The sequence below is a fragment of the Natrix helvetica genome (assembly GCF_964273705.1).
Source record: "Natrix helvetica genome assembly, chromosome: 5".
NCBI classification, from domain to species: Eukaryota; Metazoa; Chordata; class Lepidosauria; order Squamata; family Natricidae; genus Natrix; species Natrix helvetica.
Window position 1 is genome coordinate 89,921,755 of NC_138551.1, and position 19,659 is coordinate 89,941,413.

Consider the following 19,659-nt stretch of genomic DNA (forward strand, 5'->3'; position numbering starts at 1 on the left):
AACACTAATTGCAATGTTGAATTTGAGAATATTAACAGAACTGTCTTCTTCCAAGAAGCTTCTTATTTCTGAAGCCACTTTAAATTTTTATGGAAACGAACAATAATAATACTCTCAAGGTTAAAGTTTTAAAAAAGCATGATGCTATTTTTTTATCAAAACAAATAAGATGAAATATTTTTCAGCAATTACAGGTCATTCTGGGATAAAACAGTAAAGCACCAAGTGAGTCAAAATTATCTTCTCCATCATGGAACATAGACACAACATAAAGATTTCTAACTACTAGTGGGAAAATAAAGGGAAGCAAACAATCCACATTTTTCAACTGATGGATGCATTGAATTGTTTGCTACTCTATAATGAGATTATTATTTTTTTTAAAAAGGTCTAAACTAAAATAACTTGAGACATTAAAATGTAGTGAACTGGGAAAATAATTTCTTGGGGAAGATACAAAATGTAGAGGGCCTAAAGCGTGATATATCTGCAGCTCAAACTCTCTCAAACAATTCCCCCCTTTCTCCCTCAATAACAAAAGCCCTCCACCCATCACAAAACTTCAAAGCTACTCACATATTCCGTCCTCACAATATTTTAAAAATAAAACCCACTTCTAATTCCCATTCCTACTCATATTCATGTTGAAAAATAAATTTCCATTTGGCTTCTGTTACTACTTTGCATCTAGCTTTGCCATCTCTTGCACATAGATGCCAATGCTCTCACTGTCAAAAAGGAGGAAGTAAATGTTCTTCAAGGAAGAAGGACTGGAGTCATCAAAATGGGAAGAAATGGCTTTCAGAGTCACCTGGGCTGCAGTCTGTTTTGGAAAACAATTTCTAAACAAAGAAGGAAAGTGTGTAATTAATGTTCCGTAGCAAAACGTTAAATCTTAAATGTTATAACAATATATAATGGTTATATTGTAAGTAAGTAACTAATAAGCTGAATCTTACTTGGGGTACTCACCCTGGTTTTCCACAAATTTACTGGGCTCAATACCAAGTAATGTACAGATTCATCCCTCTAGGTAGATAATTTAAGGAAAAGTTTCAGGCCATCCAAATGTAATAGCACTCAAAAGAAAGATGTTAGTGTGGACTGACTGGTAAAAAGCAGAGATGTTGGGAAAGAATGCTGGCAAATCAGCCAGGTGGGAAAATGTAAAACTGAGTTTACAACAAATATATCAAAATAATTACTGGTGCATGATCAAAGGTTTCCCCTTTCCAGTCATGTCTGTCTCTAAAGGGTGGTGCTCATCTCCGTTTAGGGAGCCAGCGTTGTCTAAAGAGAGTTACGGGGCCATGTGGCGAGCAAAACTATTTGCTAAGGTGCATAAGACAGTTATAACACATATATAACACAGTTATCTTCCCATTAAGTGGTACTATTTCTCTACTTGCATTTGCATGCTTTTTAACTGCTAGATGGATAGGAACTGGGGCAAGTAACATGAATTTGCCCCGTTGTGAGGCACGTAAGTCTTGAAGACTCAGTCAGCTCTCGGTTTTCCAGCTGACAAGCTTAGTGTTGAGCCACCACTTTGGAAATGCGGATGCAATCAAAATAATGCGATCAAAAGGAGTTTCCATAAAATACTCCTATATGAGCCTATTGGGCCCCAAAGTTGGAAAATGAAACAATGAAAATCTAGCAGTTGTTATGGTAATATGGTATGAAAAAAAAATCACCTACTAAATATCTATATATCATGCGGTATAGGGATTTTTCAGAGTGTATGAAAGAGATTTATGCTGGCAAGCCTACCAGCAATTTCCTTAAATATGTCATAAAATGTTAATTTGTGCCAACAAATGTATGCCAATAGAGGGCATCTGCAGTTTGGATCATAGTTCTTCCCTCTGAAGGCTGTTTTTAAATACCACATACAAGACAATCCTAGACAGAGATATGTATTTCAATTAAATGTTATAAGACCAGGTGTTACCGGCTATTTTCTTAAATGTATCACAAAAGGAATGTACTAATTCTACTAAGAGATTTACATAGTAAATACCTGCCACTGGGAAAAGGTGGAAAAGCCACAGACTTCAGCTTCTTATCTTCAGCAGTAGTTAAACAGTTCTTTATTGTCTCCTCCAGTTGTTCTTCACATTTGTCTGAACCCCATTGTGGGATGTGACAGTGAATGACAAATTTTGCTGCTAGACCAGTAGCCTGACCGAGAGCAGCTGAAGGGGGAAAATGAGTCTATTACCTTAGGCAGAACTATACAACTTATATACTATTTTATTTCTCTTTCCCATAATGTTCAATTAGGTATAACAGGATGACAATTTTTAAACCAAGGTACTTCAAATAGGCTAACTTACAGAATGTATCCAAAATCTGGGACCCATCACTCCCATGGACTTGAAAATTGACAAATTGTATAAAACCTTTTATGACATTAAAATGATTGTAAAACCGTTTATGACATAATACAAAATGTCATAAAACATTTCCTGTGCTGAGGTTTGTGCTATCCAGTTCAACATTGGCTATTTTCAAAGCAGATCCACCTCTGAATGTATCCAACTTTTACAGCGAAGGCAGCACATTAGAAGTTCTGTCATTGTCGAAGGCATTGAGAAATCTGGTAAGGAAATATGCCTATAAAGATGAGGCAATGAGGCTCATTTTAAAGCATCACTATTACTTTTCCAGCAATGCTTATGATATGGGGATGGAGCTGGACTCTTCGCCATTCAATTCCTCATCCTGCACTGATTTTTTTCTCATCAGGAACATACTTTTTTAATTAAAACATTTGGATGGCCACCCAACTTAAAACAAACCGAGTGGCTCATAACTGAAGAATAAAATAATATATATAAGCGATAAAAACATAAAGCAATAACCCATCCCAAAACCCAGAAAAACCTGGTACTGTATTATAAGCATTTTTCCCAACGTACTTCACATTTTCCTCTCACTCCAACCTTACTCCTTCCCAATCCTTGGGGAGGGGGGGGCACTAAAATGTGACTAAAATAGATTTTACATCATTAAGAAAGATCTTACCTTCCGTGACTTCCAAAGGTCCCTGTGATTTACGAAGTTCCTTTACCGTTTCTAAGAACTCTTTACCACCAGCTTTTTCCAATGCTTTGCCTGACCAAAAGGAAAACAAAGGAAGGTATGTTTCTATTGCAGTTCTGAACAGGCCTTTATGCATAAATGCAGAGATACAGATTCAAACTGAATGGTCAATCATTACTTTGGAATGGATTCTCTCATTCGTTTTCTTTTATCATTGGCAGCCAATAAAATATTTACCCTCTGTGCCTTATGAATATATATTCGTAAATGATGATTACTGATGCTGTTGTGTATAGAAAACCAGCATTGAGCACCGTAACCTACAACAGGACAATGTTGTAAGAAGCCTTAAATGGAGTAACGTTAACTTGATTTATTTCTCCAAATTGTGTATGTACAGAGAATTAAAACAAGAAAAATATTGCTAACAATGAAGATGAACAATAGTATCTTTAAAAGCTTTTATACGTATAAAATTTATAATACTCCAGGGGGACTTAGAAGCATATATATATTTTAGTTCTCCATAATACTTATAGTACTTTCTAGAACAATTACACTTCCTACTTTTTAACTCTGATCAAAAAGTTTAAAGAATAACAGAGTTGGTAGTTCCTACAGGAAAAAAGTACTATTCAGACGTTTCAAGTATTTCTATTTGCTTCAAAATAATTTTAGACTTACCTACTTCCTCTTTGAGGTCTATTTCACCAGTAGTTGGATGCACAATACCTTCTACTTTCATTGAACCAATATGGTTGATGTCACTTTGTGTCAGAGATAACTGCAAAATGCCAACGCAACAGGAGCAAAAACAAACAAAAGCAAACAAACCTAAATTTGAGGATTATGAACTACTGACTCTAAGAAAGCTGTTATAAAAGACTTATAAAATAACCTTGTTCCCAACATGTCATCTAGAAATAAGGACATCACTATCTTTCTTTCATGAACTTGTTTTCACTTTTTTCAATTATTTATAATTTTATTAGATATCAAATATATCCATCCTATAACTTGGGTTGGCAATATCTTTGGATTGGTTCTGAACTGTATGTAAATTATTTAATTTATATAATAAATTTAATTTCATCTTGTGATTTCTAGGCTCTTCTATGTGCTGGTTACATAGTGATAATTAGCTGTGGACACAGCAATAAGTTTTATAACTAAAACCCAATGGTATTTTATCTCCATAATTTAAAAAAAAAATCTAATCATCCCACCTATACTGAGTTGCCTGCCATCTTTTAAAGCCAATATTTGTAAGCAAGTCATCCAACCATAGACCTGTTACACACATGCACAGCAATAGCTGGGCCTCTGAGTCTATGCTTCCACTAGTGACAGGGATACAACTTAACTATTCCAATGCAAGACAAAATAATATTCTGTGTACACATGCTTAGTATTTTATCTTCCAAATTATTATTCTTAATAATGGAATTAATATGCATATTTTCTGCATCTGCATAGGAGAAGGAATTATGGACATACTTATGAAGCAGGCATCCTGTTTGTCTATTGGTAGGTTAGGACAGGAGACTTTTGCATTTAACATATGCATAAAATTATATTCAATTTATTGTAATGTAATTACCTAGTTCTTTTAATCTGCATAGATAAAATCTATTTGTAATTTCATCAAACACTGAAAAGTTTGTACTTTTCAATGATGAAGCTGCAACACTCTACGGCAGTGTTTCTCAAACTTGGCGACTTTAAGTCCTATGGACTTCAACTCCCAGAATCCCCCAGCCAGCATAGCTGGCTGGGGAATTCTGGGAGTTGAAGTCCACAGGACTTAAAGTCGCCAAGTTTGAGAAACACTGCTCTACGGTATTCAGAAGTTATCAAAGTTATGTTGATGTAATTCCTGAATCTTGAGACCCATATTGTATGTATTTTATGAAACACTTTTCCAGGGAGGTACCTTTTTATATACAATAGCTAAGAAGATATTCTGAAATATCTTCTGTATCTAAGGGTTGCAAGCCCAGGAGGCAACATTTGCAACTCCTCCGGGATAATGGTTACAGGATTGTTCAGGCTACAACAAGGAGGGGGATGTTGCTGAAAATCACTGTACCAAATCAAAACTGAGGCAGCTAACTAGAGTGCTGATTAATTTAGATGCCTTTAACAACTTGAACAAGGCATTACTATGTAAAAGATGAAACAGAGAACAAGAAGATACTTTGTATTGCAATTTAAATTCTATTCTATTTTACATTTCTAGTGCCTAAGGGATCTGGAGCATGTTTCATTTTATGCAAGCCAAAATGTCTGAGTTAGAACACATTGCTTCTAAGTGATTACCTGCAAATAATTTCTTGAAATTATTCTTAAAAGGAGTAGGGTAATATAACATGTGATTTTTTTTGCAAGAAGAGACAAATAAAGATCTTTTCACTGGAGAATATTTTTGAAGTACAGAACTTTCTACCCTTTAATTTTGTACCTTCTGTCCAGGAACAAGGCTCTTGGACGAGAGTATAGTGAATCCATCTCCAGGTCCATCATCGGCTGTTGAATTTGATGCTCCTTCTTTTTCATTTTCCTTCTGTTTATTCTATTAACATAATATACATACTCAAAAACAGAAAAGCTAAAAGGAATATTTGAAATCTGATATCTATTTCAAATTATTCTTTAAAATATGCATATAACTAATACTATTTAGTAATGTAATTATACAGGAGGCTATTTTTCCTAGTCTGGATCGTATAAAACCAGACACCTCACTGGAAGCCAAAATCATGATCACTATGTCTGATTTACTTTGGCTATGTCATGCTTGCATAGAGAAGTCAACGATGTTAAGAATGGTTAGTGGAATAATAATTAAAGAGGCAAGCGAAGAACATGGTGGCATGATAACACCAAAACTGATACAAAGATGAATATCCAATAACTGAAAGAAGCTGTGCTTGACAGGGTAGCATGGAGAGCACTTGCCTATAAACTCACCAAGGCGAGACATGACTGAATGGTTAAAATAACATTTTTTTCTAGTGAAAAGAAATATTTTGTAGATACAACAAAGGAGGAAAAATTCAAGCCAATGTGCATATTTACTTTTAAGGTGGGAAAATTCTAACAAATTGAACTGATGTCATGTCACTTTATATTTGGATATGATTTTGTATGAAATAGTCTTTTCGCACAAATTGATTACTGCCAGAGACAAAACAAACCCCAAAAAACCCATAGCTAATATTTTCTCTAATGTGGTAAGTTTTTATTTTTTACATAAGGAACCTTTTCACACAATAGATCATTGTGATCAATGTCACAAAAACATTTTACTTTGCAAGGAACTTTACATCCCATGAGTAAAATTATGTTGTGGCTTTTAAATGGATACAGTAAAGACAGTGGAGAATATATATCAAGACTGAACTGTTGGGCTTATTGTGTTTTTTAAGCTCAGTTTTCTTTTTGTAGATATGTCATCACACCATCAGTACAGTGGGGGAAAGCAGTGGACTTTGCTGGCTGTTTATATATAAAACATGCCCTACCACCACTGATCAGGTATTGTTTCTTCTTTGATTGCTGTTGTTCATTTGGTGCTGGTTGATTTATCTGGATATTGGTTAATGTTATGAGGAAGGATGTATTTAAAGTTGTCTGCCTAACCACAATTGTTTCCTTGACCTCTAGTTACAGGTAGTCCTTGATTTACACCCATTCGTCTGTTGACCGTTTCATGTTACAACGGCACTGAAAAAAATGACATGACCATTTTTTGAATTTTGATCATGTGACCATGGGGATGCTACAATGGTCATAAGTCACTTTTTTAGTGCCTTTATAACATTGGTCACTAAATGAACTGTTGTAAGTCAAGGACTATCTGTATTAAAAACTTTCAGCAATGAGGAAAGCCTGCTCTAAAACAAGCATAACAATATCAAATTATCCCAGTGTCCACAGACACATTAGGTCCAGGCCTGAGGCCTTGTTAACATTTCTCATATTTTAATTAGACGACTAAGAATTAAAAAATACTAATGTATATAACTTCAGTGGAAAAACTCAATTCAACCAACAACCCCAGGAAGCTGGAAACAAAGCGGATAGTGCCTGTACTAAAATGCCCGAATGTTACTTAATTCTTTACAATATTGGAGTCCATTACCAGAATATGTGTATTTGCTTAAGGAAAAGGCACACTGTTATTTTCAGATAAAAAACCAATTAGAAAATGAATTGTAACTTAAAATTACAAGTTATATAAGTAAGCTGTTAAAACAATATTCAGTACATAAAATAATTAAAATAAATTGAACAAAAGAGCAAAAGCAAGTTAAACTTCAGTACTAAGCACAGCCCATTAAAATTAAAGGAGACCCAGATAAATGTTTTTAAACTCCTGAAAGCCAGCTGAGTGCCTTAAACAGTTCCTAGAGGGGAATTTCAAGTATGAAAGGCTATCACAGACAAAACCCTGTCCTTGATACTCACCAATCTTATAGTTACTATTCATAGATCAGATAACAGAGTCTTAAATGATTATCTTTAAGGTTAGGAAGGCTTATACAAGTGCAAGAACTCCTTCAGATAACTTAGAGCAATGCATAGCCTGAAAGGGTAACTTTGGCACTTTAAATTCGGCCTGAATATAAATATGCAATTATAGCATACCTGTCACGGAGCATAGTGTAAGTGTAATGTAATCACAATACCTATAGCCATTTTGGTTACTGCATGCTGCACCAATGATAGTTTTAAGACTGGTCTGAAGAGCAGACCCACAGATTACAGTCTAACTACAGTTGGAAAGCTAATCAAGGATGGTATAAAGCAATTCTTTATAAGCCTTCAAAATGGGTACACAGTCAAACAAGCATCTACCTAGACTTTCTGGTTAATATATTTCAGTGGTTCATCTTTCCTGCAGTTTGGAATCTAACATTCAGAAATTAGCTTATTTCATGGCCTATGAACTGAAATATAATATAAACAGTGAAACTATTTTCTATCTATTTAGAACTCTGAAATAGGTTTGTTAAGAAAATAACTGCCCTGTTCAGTCTCAATAAGGCACGAAACATTCTGCCTGCTAGCAAGGTCAGGGAATATAAAGGCAGCCAACAACTCACAAATCCTTGAAAGCAGGATCCAAAACTGGGCCATACACAGAATCCAGCTGAGTCAAGGCGTCAAAGAGAGTCAGGATCCAAAGGCATGTTCCAGAGTCAGTCCAAGCATCAAGGGACAGAGTTTGAGTGAATCAACAGAAATCCAGTTCACAAAAGAAGGCCATAGCCTAGTAGACGGGCCTCATTTCCAAGGCTAGCTGCTGGGAACTAAGGCCAGAGCTCCTGGGATACATGCTCTAGCTAGCCAACATTAAGATCTTTAGAAGAAACTCCTCTTTGTGACTAAGCTTCTGACACAAGGAACCCTTTCATCCTGAGGAGTGCTGCTCTTTAAGCATATACTTAACCCTTACTGAAGCGATTCATAGAGGATTTTTTAATCCACTATGAAACTTCCATATCAGATTTATTTGTGTTTTGTGTTTGCTAAGGATGATATTGAAACCTGAGCAGTCTAAGGCATTCATAGGTTCAGTTTTATATAGGGGTTCATGGCACAGAAAAAACAATATATTATATCCTGCCACACACTTTTGACTTTGTAGAGAAAATATTTTTCAACCCTTCATTAGCTGAAGAAGTTGTTCCTCTGATTCAACTTGCAATGGCTCTTGGGTCAGTTAATAACAAGCAATAGTATTCTATTGCAGAATAAAGCTTTTATAACATCTGAAATAAATCTGGTTAAAACAAAGTATGATAACCTTTCAGGAGTGAATAAGATCAAATAAGAGGAACCTATTTTCAAATTATCAAAACTGATTGCTTTGAGTTCTGCTTACCTTTTTAGGTGTCCGAGCTTTACCAGTCTTTGCTTTTTTCCCACTTTTCTTGGCCCCCAAAGGTTTTCTTCCTCTCTTCTCTGGAGTAGGTGAAAGGATAGTATCAGATTTGCTTTTGGCGCCTCGTTTTTTGGCAAGAAGCTCTGGATGAATTCTGGGTAGAACACCTCCACTTGCGATAGTCACTCCTTTTAACAACTATTAAAAGAGGCAATGCAGAAAAATTGAAAACATCTGAATACAATTTCTTATATTTAATTAATTTACTCTAAAGAAATTTATTTATGGCATTTATAAACAACTATACAAAACCGAATAACTAATATACAAATTTGAGTAACTACATGTATCCTAAGTTCCTTTCAGGAAAAGTAAAACTGCATTAGTAAAATAAAAACACAATGACTTGTTTTTATTTATACTGTCCCTTTTACAGAACAATAAAGAATTAGTTCCTTTCAGAGAATATCATGGCTAAAGGAAGGAATTACATTCACAGCAAGATTCCCCTTTATAACAAGTAAAGTAAGGCTACCATATGTGAGATGTAAAAACCCAGACAAGTAGGCTATAGCAGACATATAGAAAAACCTAAGTAGATGGAATTTTACAGTAACTATACACTAAGGAAAGAATACTAATATTACAGTACTATGTTCTGGCACTGTGGTACTTGCCTATATCATCAGTTACTATCTATTCATGAATGATATAAATAAATAGGGAATAAGATTCAATTTGGCAGCTTGCAGCATGGCTTGGTTGATACTGAATACAACTCAAATTACTTTAAGGGGAAAACCAAAGACCATGCAAGCGGAATGCCCCTGATGACAAAATCCAAGTATTTCAAGGCAAATATAACTCCAACCAACAATAACGAAATACATGCACACCATAAAACAAAGAACAGGGAGGCACAACAATAACTATAGACACTACGACCAATATTAAAGAGAGTATTTCTCACTATATGTAGAATTGATTTGTCCTTACCACTAAGGAGCTTCCCTTTCCTCACATACTTAGAATTAAGAAACAAGATAAACAGTTATTTTCTTCATAGCATTTCTTTCTTTAACAGTACTGATTCCACTTGGTAACAAACTGAAAATATAATTGACTGAAGATAATTGGTTTATAATTTCTGGTACATCTGGTAAATTAGGGGAAGCAGGAATAGGACAAGTAGCTGTGGAAGAAATAAATCCCAAAAAATTCATGGGTAGACTTTGAGTGTGGACAGTATCTTTTTATCAAAAACTAAAATCTTCTCTTCCTTCCATGCACATTTTACTTGTTCCATCCATTAAGTATAAAAACCATCAATTCAGTTTCATAGTCCTCCTATACAATACTCTAAAAGCAAAACAAAATCCAGATTTCATGCTACCATCAAAATGCATTGTAGATTTGTGATGTCGCACTGGTTTAATTCTTGAGGATTGCTTCATAGAGATGCGGACTACAGAATTTCCCACAATATCTCATTGAATATTTTCTACTTCGGAAAAGTTATGTTGTATATTAGTAATCAATTACCAGCTACTCAACATTATTTCAAATGTTCTAGTAAAAGTAACTTTTCCCATAAATCAGAGCTTTTAATTAATAGTTTGGAATATCCTATTCAAACCCTGTAAAATAGATCTTTTTTCACATCAAATAATATAATCCAAAATTTGAGCAAAATATGAATATCAAATATAATAATCGCACTCATTTATATAATAATATTTTCCATTTCAGCATTTTCTGGAAAGCCGTATCTTTGTTCCCTCAGCAAGGTTCCCTGCATAGTTTTTAAAATGATCCTGGATGAATGCTGATAGTATATGGGGACCACTGTTTAAGATGAGATCTGAAAATGCATTTGATCACCAATACCAATGGGTAGACTAGGCATGTCCAACCTGCGACCCATGAGCCACATGCAGCCCTGGACAGTTAGTAACGCAGCCCCGCATGATTGTAAAAGTCCTTTTGTTGAATCATGGATGTGAACTGAGATGACCTTGTAAAAATTCAAAAATGTCACCTAGTACTTAATAAAAGATGTAAGGCTTGCTGAATTAGGACAGTGACCACAATGATAGCAAATGTAATCACACACTTCCGTTAAGTGTACCATTGCCAAGGAAACCCACTATTTCATTTTCAGAAGGAATCTCTTTAAAAATGAAGTCTCTAAAAAAGAATTGAGAAGGAAAATAAAAATAATTTAAAAAACATCCAGAACACTTGCTTCTTCTTTTTTTTACTCAGGCAACACAAAAAGTTTAGTTACAATGCATGCTCTAGTCAGGAAATGTTCTAACAAATCCAGAGTTTTCCAACATGATTGAAAAATCCATTAGAATTTTTAAAAAGCCATCTGGCCATAATTGGAACAAAAAAAAAAGAACATAGTAATATATAAAAAATGCAAGAAGAAAGTTAAGGAATGTAAAATGTGATTTTTGTTTATTTAGTACTTCAACTTGTACGCAGTTCTATTTCCAATGACTGAACGTTTTAAGGAGTAAACTTTAAAACAAATATTAGTAGACTACTGGATGAGAAAATAGTTAAAAAAAGAAAAAAATATGTGACTGCAGAAAACCAGGATCATTTCTTTGCATCTATTAACAATATAAAAGACTGTGTCCATTGCCATCAGTGACATAAATAATGCACAAGGAAAAATGTTACTCAGCAAACATGAGGGAAAATAGAGACATGAAAAAGGTACCTCAATTATTAATTTTAAAATAAAAATGGATTTCAAGTCAGCATAGGTAATATAGTTACAATATCCCAAGCCCTTTTAAAACAAGATAACCGGAGAGTAGTATTTTAAAATTATATTTGTTCATCTGGAACTAAATCTCATTGTAAATCTCTCTATTCCCCTGCCATATTAAAGACTAATAAATGTATTTTGGCATATGCATGAAGCATTTAAGATGCTATAAAATAACCTACTTCATGCTTGTATAAAGTGTGAGCGATGGCTCAGGTGATTAAAGACAGAGCTTGTCAGCTGGAAAGGGTAAGCTTGTTATTTGCCCCAGCTCCTTCACAGCTAGTAGTATGAAAACATGCAAATGCAAGTAGATAAATAGGTACCACTTTGGTGGGAAGGTAACAGTGTTCCCTGTATCTTGGCGTATAGTCATGCTGGCCACTACAGAAATATATTTGGAAAATGCTGGTTCCCTCCGCTAAGAAACGGAGATGAACATCTCCCCCTAGTGTTGGACACAGCTGAACAGAGAAACCTTTACCTTTTCATGTTGGTATAACATTTTATGTCTGGTATTGGTTCACAAAGATACGCTGTTTATATTGTAAGCAACTACGGTAACTATAAATTTGCCCCATTCCTATTGCAAAGCAGCTTGATAAAAGTTACAAATGTTTTGAATACTTTCAAAAACAGAAAATAATACAGTAGAAGCTGGTTGAGTCATAAAGCACCTTGCTTGATGAATCCAGGAGAAAAAAAATGATGATTTAAATGTATAAATATAGTTCAACCTTTCACTTAGTGGCACTAAATTAATCTTAGTGGGACTAAATAAACTTTTCTTATCAACGAGCCACAGTGGCTCAAAAAACATAGGAGATAGCACAATAAGATACCCTTTACAAATAATCCAAAAGGCCTACCTGATTTAACTCTTCATCATTAGCAACTGCCAGAAGGATGTGCCTTGGTGCAATTCTTCCCTTTTTGTTGTCTCTTGCAGCATTTCCAGCTAATTCCAATATTTCTGCTATAAGTAGAATGCAATCTCAGTTACAAGTATATTGCAGTGTTCTTGCACTAAAATGTGTATATGTGCAGTATGTTGTATAAGTATATAATTAGTCAATAATATTAAACAATGTTTTCTTTATTGAAAAAGATAGGTACATTAAAAACCCACAAATTTAATGAGGAGTATCATAGAGCTATTAACTAATACAGTCTTGTGGTAAAAATAAGTTTGGCATATCTTTTTAGAAAATTTGATTTAGGTTTTTGAGGAAAATTATAATACAATTTCTGAAAAATCTCATCAAATTCAAAATGCAACCTTTGTACAAAATATAAACATCCAAATGTTGATCTTCTACCAATAACAACTTTGAATGAAATTTCCTATTTTAAAATTATGTTTTATAAGCAGTTCTATTAAATTAGAACTCCTCAACATTTTCATTAAATTGTTGAATGCCAGTTGAAAGACACAATCTTTATTCACCTGAAGTGCAATTTCTTATCTCTACAGTATAGCCCAGGGGTGTCAATTTTAATTTCATTGAGGGCTGCATCACACTTGTGTTTGACCTGAGGTGGGGGGGGTGGCCAGTTCCACGTCACTCATGTCAGGAGCACTTGTGGTGGGCTGGGCGAATCCCAGGATGGGGAATCCATTATCTCCAGCGAAGGAAGGCAAGACCAGGGAGAGGGCCAAACCCTTGTCCTCCAGAGGAGCCTCACCATCTCTCTCAGGCCACATGGAGGACCCCTGGATGGCAGTACAGGTTGTCTAGACTCTAGAGCCCTAGGCAGCGGAGGGTAAGCGCCCAGCCCATCCTCGAGTTCCTAGGGCACCAGGATCCTACAGCCTAGTCCAGTTTCCCCAAGGGGGTGCCTGACTGCGCTTACCTCCTCAAGGCTGCTGCTGCTGTACTTGCTCTCCTTGACCAGGTTGCTCATGGTATGTGTGAGTCAGAGGGAGGTCCACTCTCTTGCCATGCAAGGAGATCCGGCTTTGTAACCAAAGCATCCTCAGCAACAGGATGGGAGACCACCAGGCGAGGTCAGGAGACAAGGGGATGGTGAAAGGGCAGCAAGCCTGCTGGTGGCCAAGTGCTAAGGCAGGACTTCCCTCAGACCCTCCCTCCCTCTCATTATAATCTCTCCCCTTCCTTCCTTCCTTCCTTCCTTCCTTCCCTTTTTCTCTTTTCCTTTTCCTTCCCTTATTTTCCATTTATTTCTTCTTCCTTCCCCTCTTTCCTTCTTCCTTCCTTGCTCTTTTCCCATTTTCTCTTCTTTTTCTCTTTCCTCTTTCCATTTCTCCTTTCCTGTCCCTTCTTGGATGCTGAAATGCAAAAGGGGAAACATTTCTTGATGCCTCCTTGCATTGCGATCAAATGCCACTTTTGCTAGTAATTTGTTTTGCTAGCATGCTGCAAGCGAAAATGGAGCTCGGGAAGGGCCCAGGCGCTCCCCCCCCCCAGCTCCATTTTCGGCTGCAACTGCCTCCTACAGCACTTTGCCAGCCGCCACCAGGTCGGTCTTGGCTAGGCCGAGGCATCGCGGGTGGGTCCTTCGCTGTTTCCAGGATGGCCCCATGGGCCAGATCTGGCCTGAGCGCCTTGGGTTTGACACCCTGGTCTAGCCCAGTGGTTGGCAAGCCGCGGCTCACGAGCCACATGCGGCTCTTTACATACTTTAATGTGGCTCTTCTGTGTGCCGGGCGCCCGCTCCCCTCCCTCCTCTCGGGCACTTCAAAACAAGCACCCCTTTCCCTTTTCGACCCACAATGATTAGGGAGGATCCTGAAGTCGGGCGGGGACGAGAAGCGAGGAGGCAGAAAAAGAAATGGAGGCTAAGGAGCTTCCCCCCCCCGCCTCCTCCCAGCAAAAATCTAACCGGGGAGCTGGGCGGGCAGTAGCAAATTAGCCGATCACGCCGCGTGATCAGCTAATTTGCTACTGCCCGCCGGCTCCCTGATAAGATTTATGCGGGGGGGGGGGGGGGGGAGAAGCTCCTTGGCCTCCGTCTCTTTTTCTCCCACCTCGTTCTTGGGGCTCCACCAATGGGGGAGCAAGACCCGCCCAGCGCCAGGCTTTGGGCTAACACAGAGGTCTGCAAAGTTGGCTGTTTTAAGACTGGTGGACTTCAATTCTCAGAATTCTGGGAGTTGAAGTCCACCAGTCTTAAGAGCCAATTTTGCAGATCCCTGCCTGGGCTAATATGATTGATGCCCTTGGTGGACTTCAATTCTCAGAATTCTGGGAGTTGAAGTCCACCAGTCTTAAGAGCCAATTTTGCAGATCCCTGGGCTAATATGATTGATGCCCTTGGTGGACTTCAATTCTCAGAATTCTGGGAGTTGAAGTCCACAAGTCTTCAAGCTGTCAGGTTTGAAGACCCCTTGGGGTTTTTTCCCTAAAGGGTTAGGGATGCAAGGATCTTGTAACTTGACAGCTTTAAGACTTGCGTGCTTCAAATGCCAGAGTTTATTGAAACTAAAATCAGTGTACCATCCTATGTATTTTCAGTTTTAAAAATGTGGCTCTCAAAATAAATTTCAATCGTGGTTTTGGCGAGATTTGGCTCAGTTGAAAAAAAAGGTTGCCCACCACTGGTCTAGCCCAATTCAGAAAGTACTAGTTAAATCTTACCCTCTTCCTTTACTCAAATGATGACAGCAGGGAGATAGAATAATCTTGGGTTTTTATTATTGCATAATAATTATAATGTATATGGTTTTCTCTTACATTCTTAATGTATTTCTCATGGCCCAAGCAATCTTGCCTTTGAGTGAAAAAAATGCATGGAATGTCTAAAAATATGTAACTAATATTTGTCCCTTTTGTTTTGTAGTGCCTGAAACATGTTACAAAAAGGATAAAACATACCCTAATAGATTCACACTATTCTCATTGTTTTGTTAAAGGCCTGAATTCAATCACAATTTATGCTGCAAATACTTTAATGACTCTTCCTCTGTTGTACAGCTTAATTTCCCAAGATACCACGCAAGGACCTGGTTTAGCATATGATCATTGTAATGGAAATATACACTCACCTGCCAGATATTCTATGACAGCTGCCATGTATACTGGAGCACCCACTCCTATCCGATACTTGTACGTTCCTTTCTTCAAGTACCGCATCATTCTTCCCACTGGAAAAATGACACCTGCTCTACTGGAGCGTGATATTTTGCTCATTTTTTTCTTTCCACCTCTGGCTGACATGTTGCTGGTTGTTTTTCAGAGTTCTGGTAGACAATTGTTTTTGTTTGCTCTAATAGAAACTTATGAATGAAAGATGAAAACAGGAAATTATGAGTATATAATGACAGACATTCTGCACACAAAACCATTTAATGATCAAAATTGTAAGTTTCATGTAAAAGGCAGGTAACAGATTTTGAGGTAAATATATACTACATGATGTGATATTGATTGCTCTAACCACATTATAGAGTGAAGAATCTCACAGTGCAAGAGTATTTCAGCAACCAGTTTCTGGTCACAGAAATCATATTTATTTATTCAATTATTTCAAATGTTCACTTGTCAGTTATTCTTACATGCCCAAAATGGACCAGCCTGTGTACGTCAGAGAGATATCAACACCTTGGGGAGATTGTAAGATTTTTATAACTACAACTCACCTTCTCCCAAAAACTTTATATAACTAGGGAGTAACATGAGCACAAAAAAACAAACTAAAAAAACCCAACAACAATTTAATGATGTGTTGAGTAGTTAGCAAATACTGATTCCAACTTGATAAATGTTGAACACATGTGAGGGGGATGGATTGGACAGATAGTCCAAATACAAAATGGGAATTATGTATCTTAAAAGTTGCATGCAAATAAACATTTGGGAGATACAGATTTAGCATGAAGGATCAATAAAACTACATCTCATGAAATTGTCTTAACTATATTTACTTTGTCAGGTATGGATATTTGCAGTAAAAACATTGGAGTGGTGGTAAGCCCTAAATTATTTGCAAATACATTTTTTTTAATTTCTAGCTTGCATATATTTGAAACATTGTAAGAAGCCTATCTATCTTAGAGCAGCCCATCTCACAAAATATGACTTTAAAAGTATTCTATCTCAAAATATGAGATATTTCAGTGACAGACATTAAGATTGGATTAATCCTGCAAACATAGGGCTATGCTAGTTCATTTCTTATTTTTTGTTACACCAACCCAACCACTCAAGTGTATGCATATATACTGTATTTAAAAAAGGAAAATACCAGGATAGTGAATGCAGGAACAGATAAAAGTAAGAACAATAGTTACATTTCTAAGTGTAACAAGTTTCAAAACAAGCAACCAAATTCATGTTATTTAGATGTTGAGTCCTGTGGAAAGTAATGCCCTCTAAACAGATTTAGTGAATCTTGCAGGCAGACAGCAGTTGGGCCTAATCAGTCTCCACAATTTGCAAACAGCTCTTGGCCATGCATTTAGTGGAAGATCTGCTCATAGAGCCAAGCAAGGGCCTCATTTTGTTGTTGATAAGCATGTCTTTTTTCTGTATACATGGAACCTTTTTCTAAATAGCCAGGAGGCTTCAAACCAGAAGCAGTTAGGTGGGTAGCTTCCTTAGATATTGCATTATAGCATCCGTTCCATTCCAATTCTATGGCTCCGTATTATGCTGATTTTATGATTATATCTTAATTTAAAATTTTATCTCCTACACTTATACTGTCCACATATCTTTATGTGTTTGCCTACATATATACACACATAATTAAACTACATTTTTTTTTATCAGTGATTGCATGACCTCTGCTGTAGATGCCATACGCTAAATAAATAAAATAGCCAGGAGGAAGAAGCAATGCAGCCAAGGTGTGAGAGATTTTAGCCAGGTATTAAAAAGAAACAGTTCCATATTTATTTATTTATTGACACACACACACACACACACACACACACACACACATATATATATATATCTTGATTTTAAGTATTTAGATTTAGCAGACCTACAAGGTTGTATATACACATATATATGTATGTGTGTTACACTTCTTGATTTTAAGTATTTAGATTTAGCAGACCTACAAGGTTATATTGTGAAGAAACAACCCCCCCCCCCCTTAGACAGGCTAAGGCGGGGAGGCAAAGGGATCCTAAGTCCCATTTCCCCCTCAGAGACCCCGCATTGTCCTGGCTCCGAAGGCGCCCCCGAGAGACGCTGCCCGATAAAGCAAGCGCGTATCACGCCCACTTCCGTGCCTGGCGGGGGGGGGAGGAGGAGGATGCGCTCCCCGGGAGGACGGTTGAAAAAGGCGCGCTGACAGCTTTGGGGTGGGAGGGGGGAGCGCGGCGTTCGGAGTGGGGGGGGCGCCGCCAGAAACCCGGCGATGGGGCGCTCACGCGCGCGAGGGACGGTGGGAAATCGAGATCGTTTCTTTCCCGCGCGATTGCCGCTTCCCCCCCCCCTCGCCTCCACCCCCCGCCCCTTTCAGCCGCTCGGGCGGGCTGAGGGGAAAGGGAAGGGAAGGGAAGCTGAGGCGAGGCGGGCTTCCCTTCGCCGTTGGAGTTGCGAGCGCTTCGGAAGCGCCGTTAGCTGGCTTCTTTCCCCCCCGAAAGGGTCTCCCGGAAAGGGAAGCGACCTCGGGGGAGAAGTGACCTCTCCTCACCCCGCTCTCCCTTGGGAAGGCAGGCGCGGTATGGGGAGACGGGGCGAGAAGAGGTCGGCGCGGCGAACGACCGGGGGTGGTGGTGGAAGGGAAGGGCCGCCTTTCTTCCACCACCACCACCCCGCTCTCTTCGGGCGGCCGAAGCGGCATCTCTCTCTCCCCCGCTCGACCACCTCACCCCGCCCGTTCAACGACCCGCCTGCCCGCCTCCTTCACTCCCCTCCCGATCCGGACTGCCATGCTACGGAGGATGGGCGGGGGCGGCTCGGTCCCCTTACCCGGTCCGCCTCCGCCGTTTTCGGAGCCAGGGGGGAGTGACGGACGAAAGGCCTCCGCCGTCGCCGCTGCGCATTCGCCACTAGCGGGTCTTTTTCTTCGGTCCCCGCCGCCCCCCGCCCCACAGATCACCTGCCCGCCGGCGGCCGCCGCCGCCTCCTCTTCCGCCCGCCGCTTCGCTCCTGCGGCGCCGCCTCGCGTTGCCTGCTGCCCGTTCGCCGCCTGTATTGTATGGTTTCAATGGCGGCAGCTCTGGAGGCCGGTGGTAGGAAGCGGTGGCGAGCGGGGCGGGAGGGGGGGAATCTCTCTCCACATACCACCTCTAGGAGGAGTCACGGCAGCGCGGTCTTCGGAGCGCCCCCGCCGCCAGCCCTGGTATATGACTCTCCCGTGGCTGTGTGTGGGCAGAGCCGTGAAGGGGGGCCAGGTGGCCGAAGCCGCCAGCAGCCGAGGGACGATGCGGAGAAGCAGCAGCCGGCTTCATCTTGCCCTTCGCTGCAATGGCTGCCTGGCAGAGACCCAGCCATCCGACCCGCCGCGATGCGATGTGATGCTCCCCCCCCCCCCCTCTCCGGCGAGGTTGATTCTCGCTTCTCGGCTCCCAGGAAGCTGCTTACCACCTCGAAGAAAGGGACAAGGGACGACCTTCTTTACTCTCCTACCATCGGGAAGATCTAGAAACACAGGCAGCCGCACAAACAGGCTTAAGAACGGTTTTTATCCATGGGCTGTCAGACTCCTGAATGAAAAATAACTATAACAACTTGCGGGAACCTGCGTGAGGTGCAATAAGTTCACAAAGGAATAGAAAATAGAATAGAATAGAAAAAGGAATAGAATGGAATAGAATAGAAAAAGGAATAGAATAGGGCCAAGTGTGATTGGACACAGAAGGAATTTTCTTTGGTGCATATACTCTCAATGTATATAAAAAGACAAGATACATTCGTCAAGAATGATAAGGTACAGCACTTAATGATAGTCATAGGGTACAAATAAGAAATCAGGAAACAATATCAATATAAATGATAAGGATATAAGCAACAAAGTTACAGTC

At 38.9% G+C, this 19,659-nt stretch overlaps 1 protein-coding gene across 4 annotated transcripts; it reads right to left on the reverse strand.

The window, feature by feature from the left end:
• Positions 1 to 120: 120 nt before the first annotated feature.
• Positions 121 to 19,027, reverse strand: MACROH2A2 (macroH2A.2 histone). Of its 4 annotated transcripts, none has more exons than XM_081953738.1 (9): positions 18,920 to 19,027; positions 15,727 to 15,957; positions 12,590 to 12,696; positions 8,939 to 9,136; positions 5,510 to 5,620; positions 3,733 to 3,832; positions 3,031 to 3,120; positions 2,024 to 2,198; positions 121 to 842 (listed from the first exon to the last, which is right to left on the reverse strand). In XM_081953738.1, the coding sequence occupies exons 2-9, from the start codon at positions 15,896 to 15,898 to the stop codon at positions 677 to 679; spliced, it is 1,119 nt and encodes a 372-aa protein (XP_081809864.1). In that variant the 5' UTR covers positions 15,899 to 15,957; positions 18,920 to 19,027; the 3' UTR covers positions 121 to 676. The 4 variants fall into 4 exon arrangements, with proteins under 4 accessions (XP_081809864.1, XP_081809865.1, XP_081809862.1 ...); XM_081953739.1 differs by lacking the exon at positions 18,920 to 19,027 and adding an exon at positions 18,735 to 18,899 and having other exon boundaries at positions 12,590 to 12,693; XM_081953736.1 differs by lacking the exon at positions 18,920 to 19,027 and adding an exon at positions 18,735 to 18,898.
• Between the last annotated feature and the right edge of the window lie 632 nt (positions 19,028 to 19,659).

Bases quoted from the DNA above. Each gene is read 5' to 3' on its own strand.
- MACROH2A2 (XM_081953738.1), bottom strand. From the start codon at position 15,898: ATGTCAGCCAGAGGTGGAAAGAAAAAAATGAGCAAAATATCACGCTCC. The intron at 9,137-12,589 runs GTAGGCCTTTTG...CTCTTTTAATAG, and splicing joins ATGATGAAGAGTTAAATCAG to TTGTTAAAAGGAGTGACTAT. The intron at 2,199-3,030 runs GTAAGATCTTTC...TTCCCCCTTCAG, and splicing joins ACCTTTGGAAGTCACGGAAG to CTGCTCTCGGTCAGGCTACT.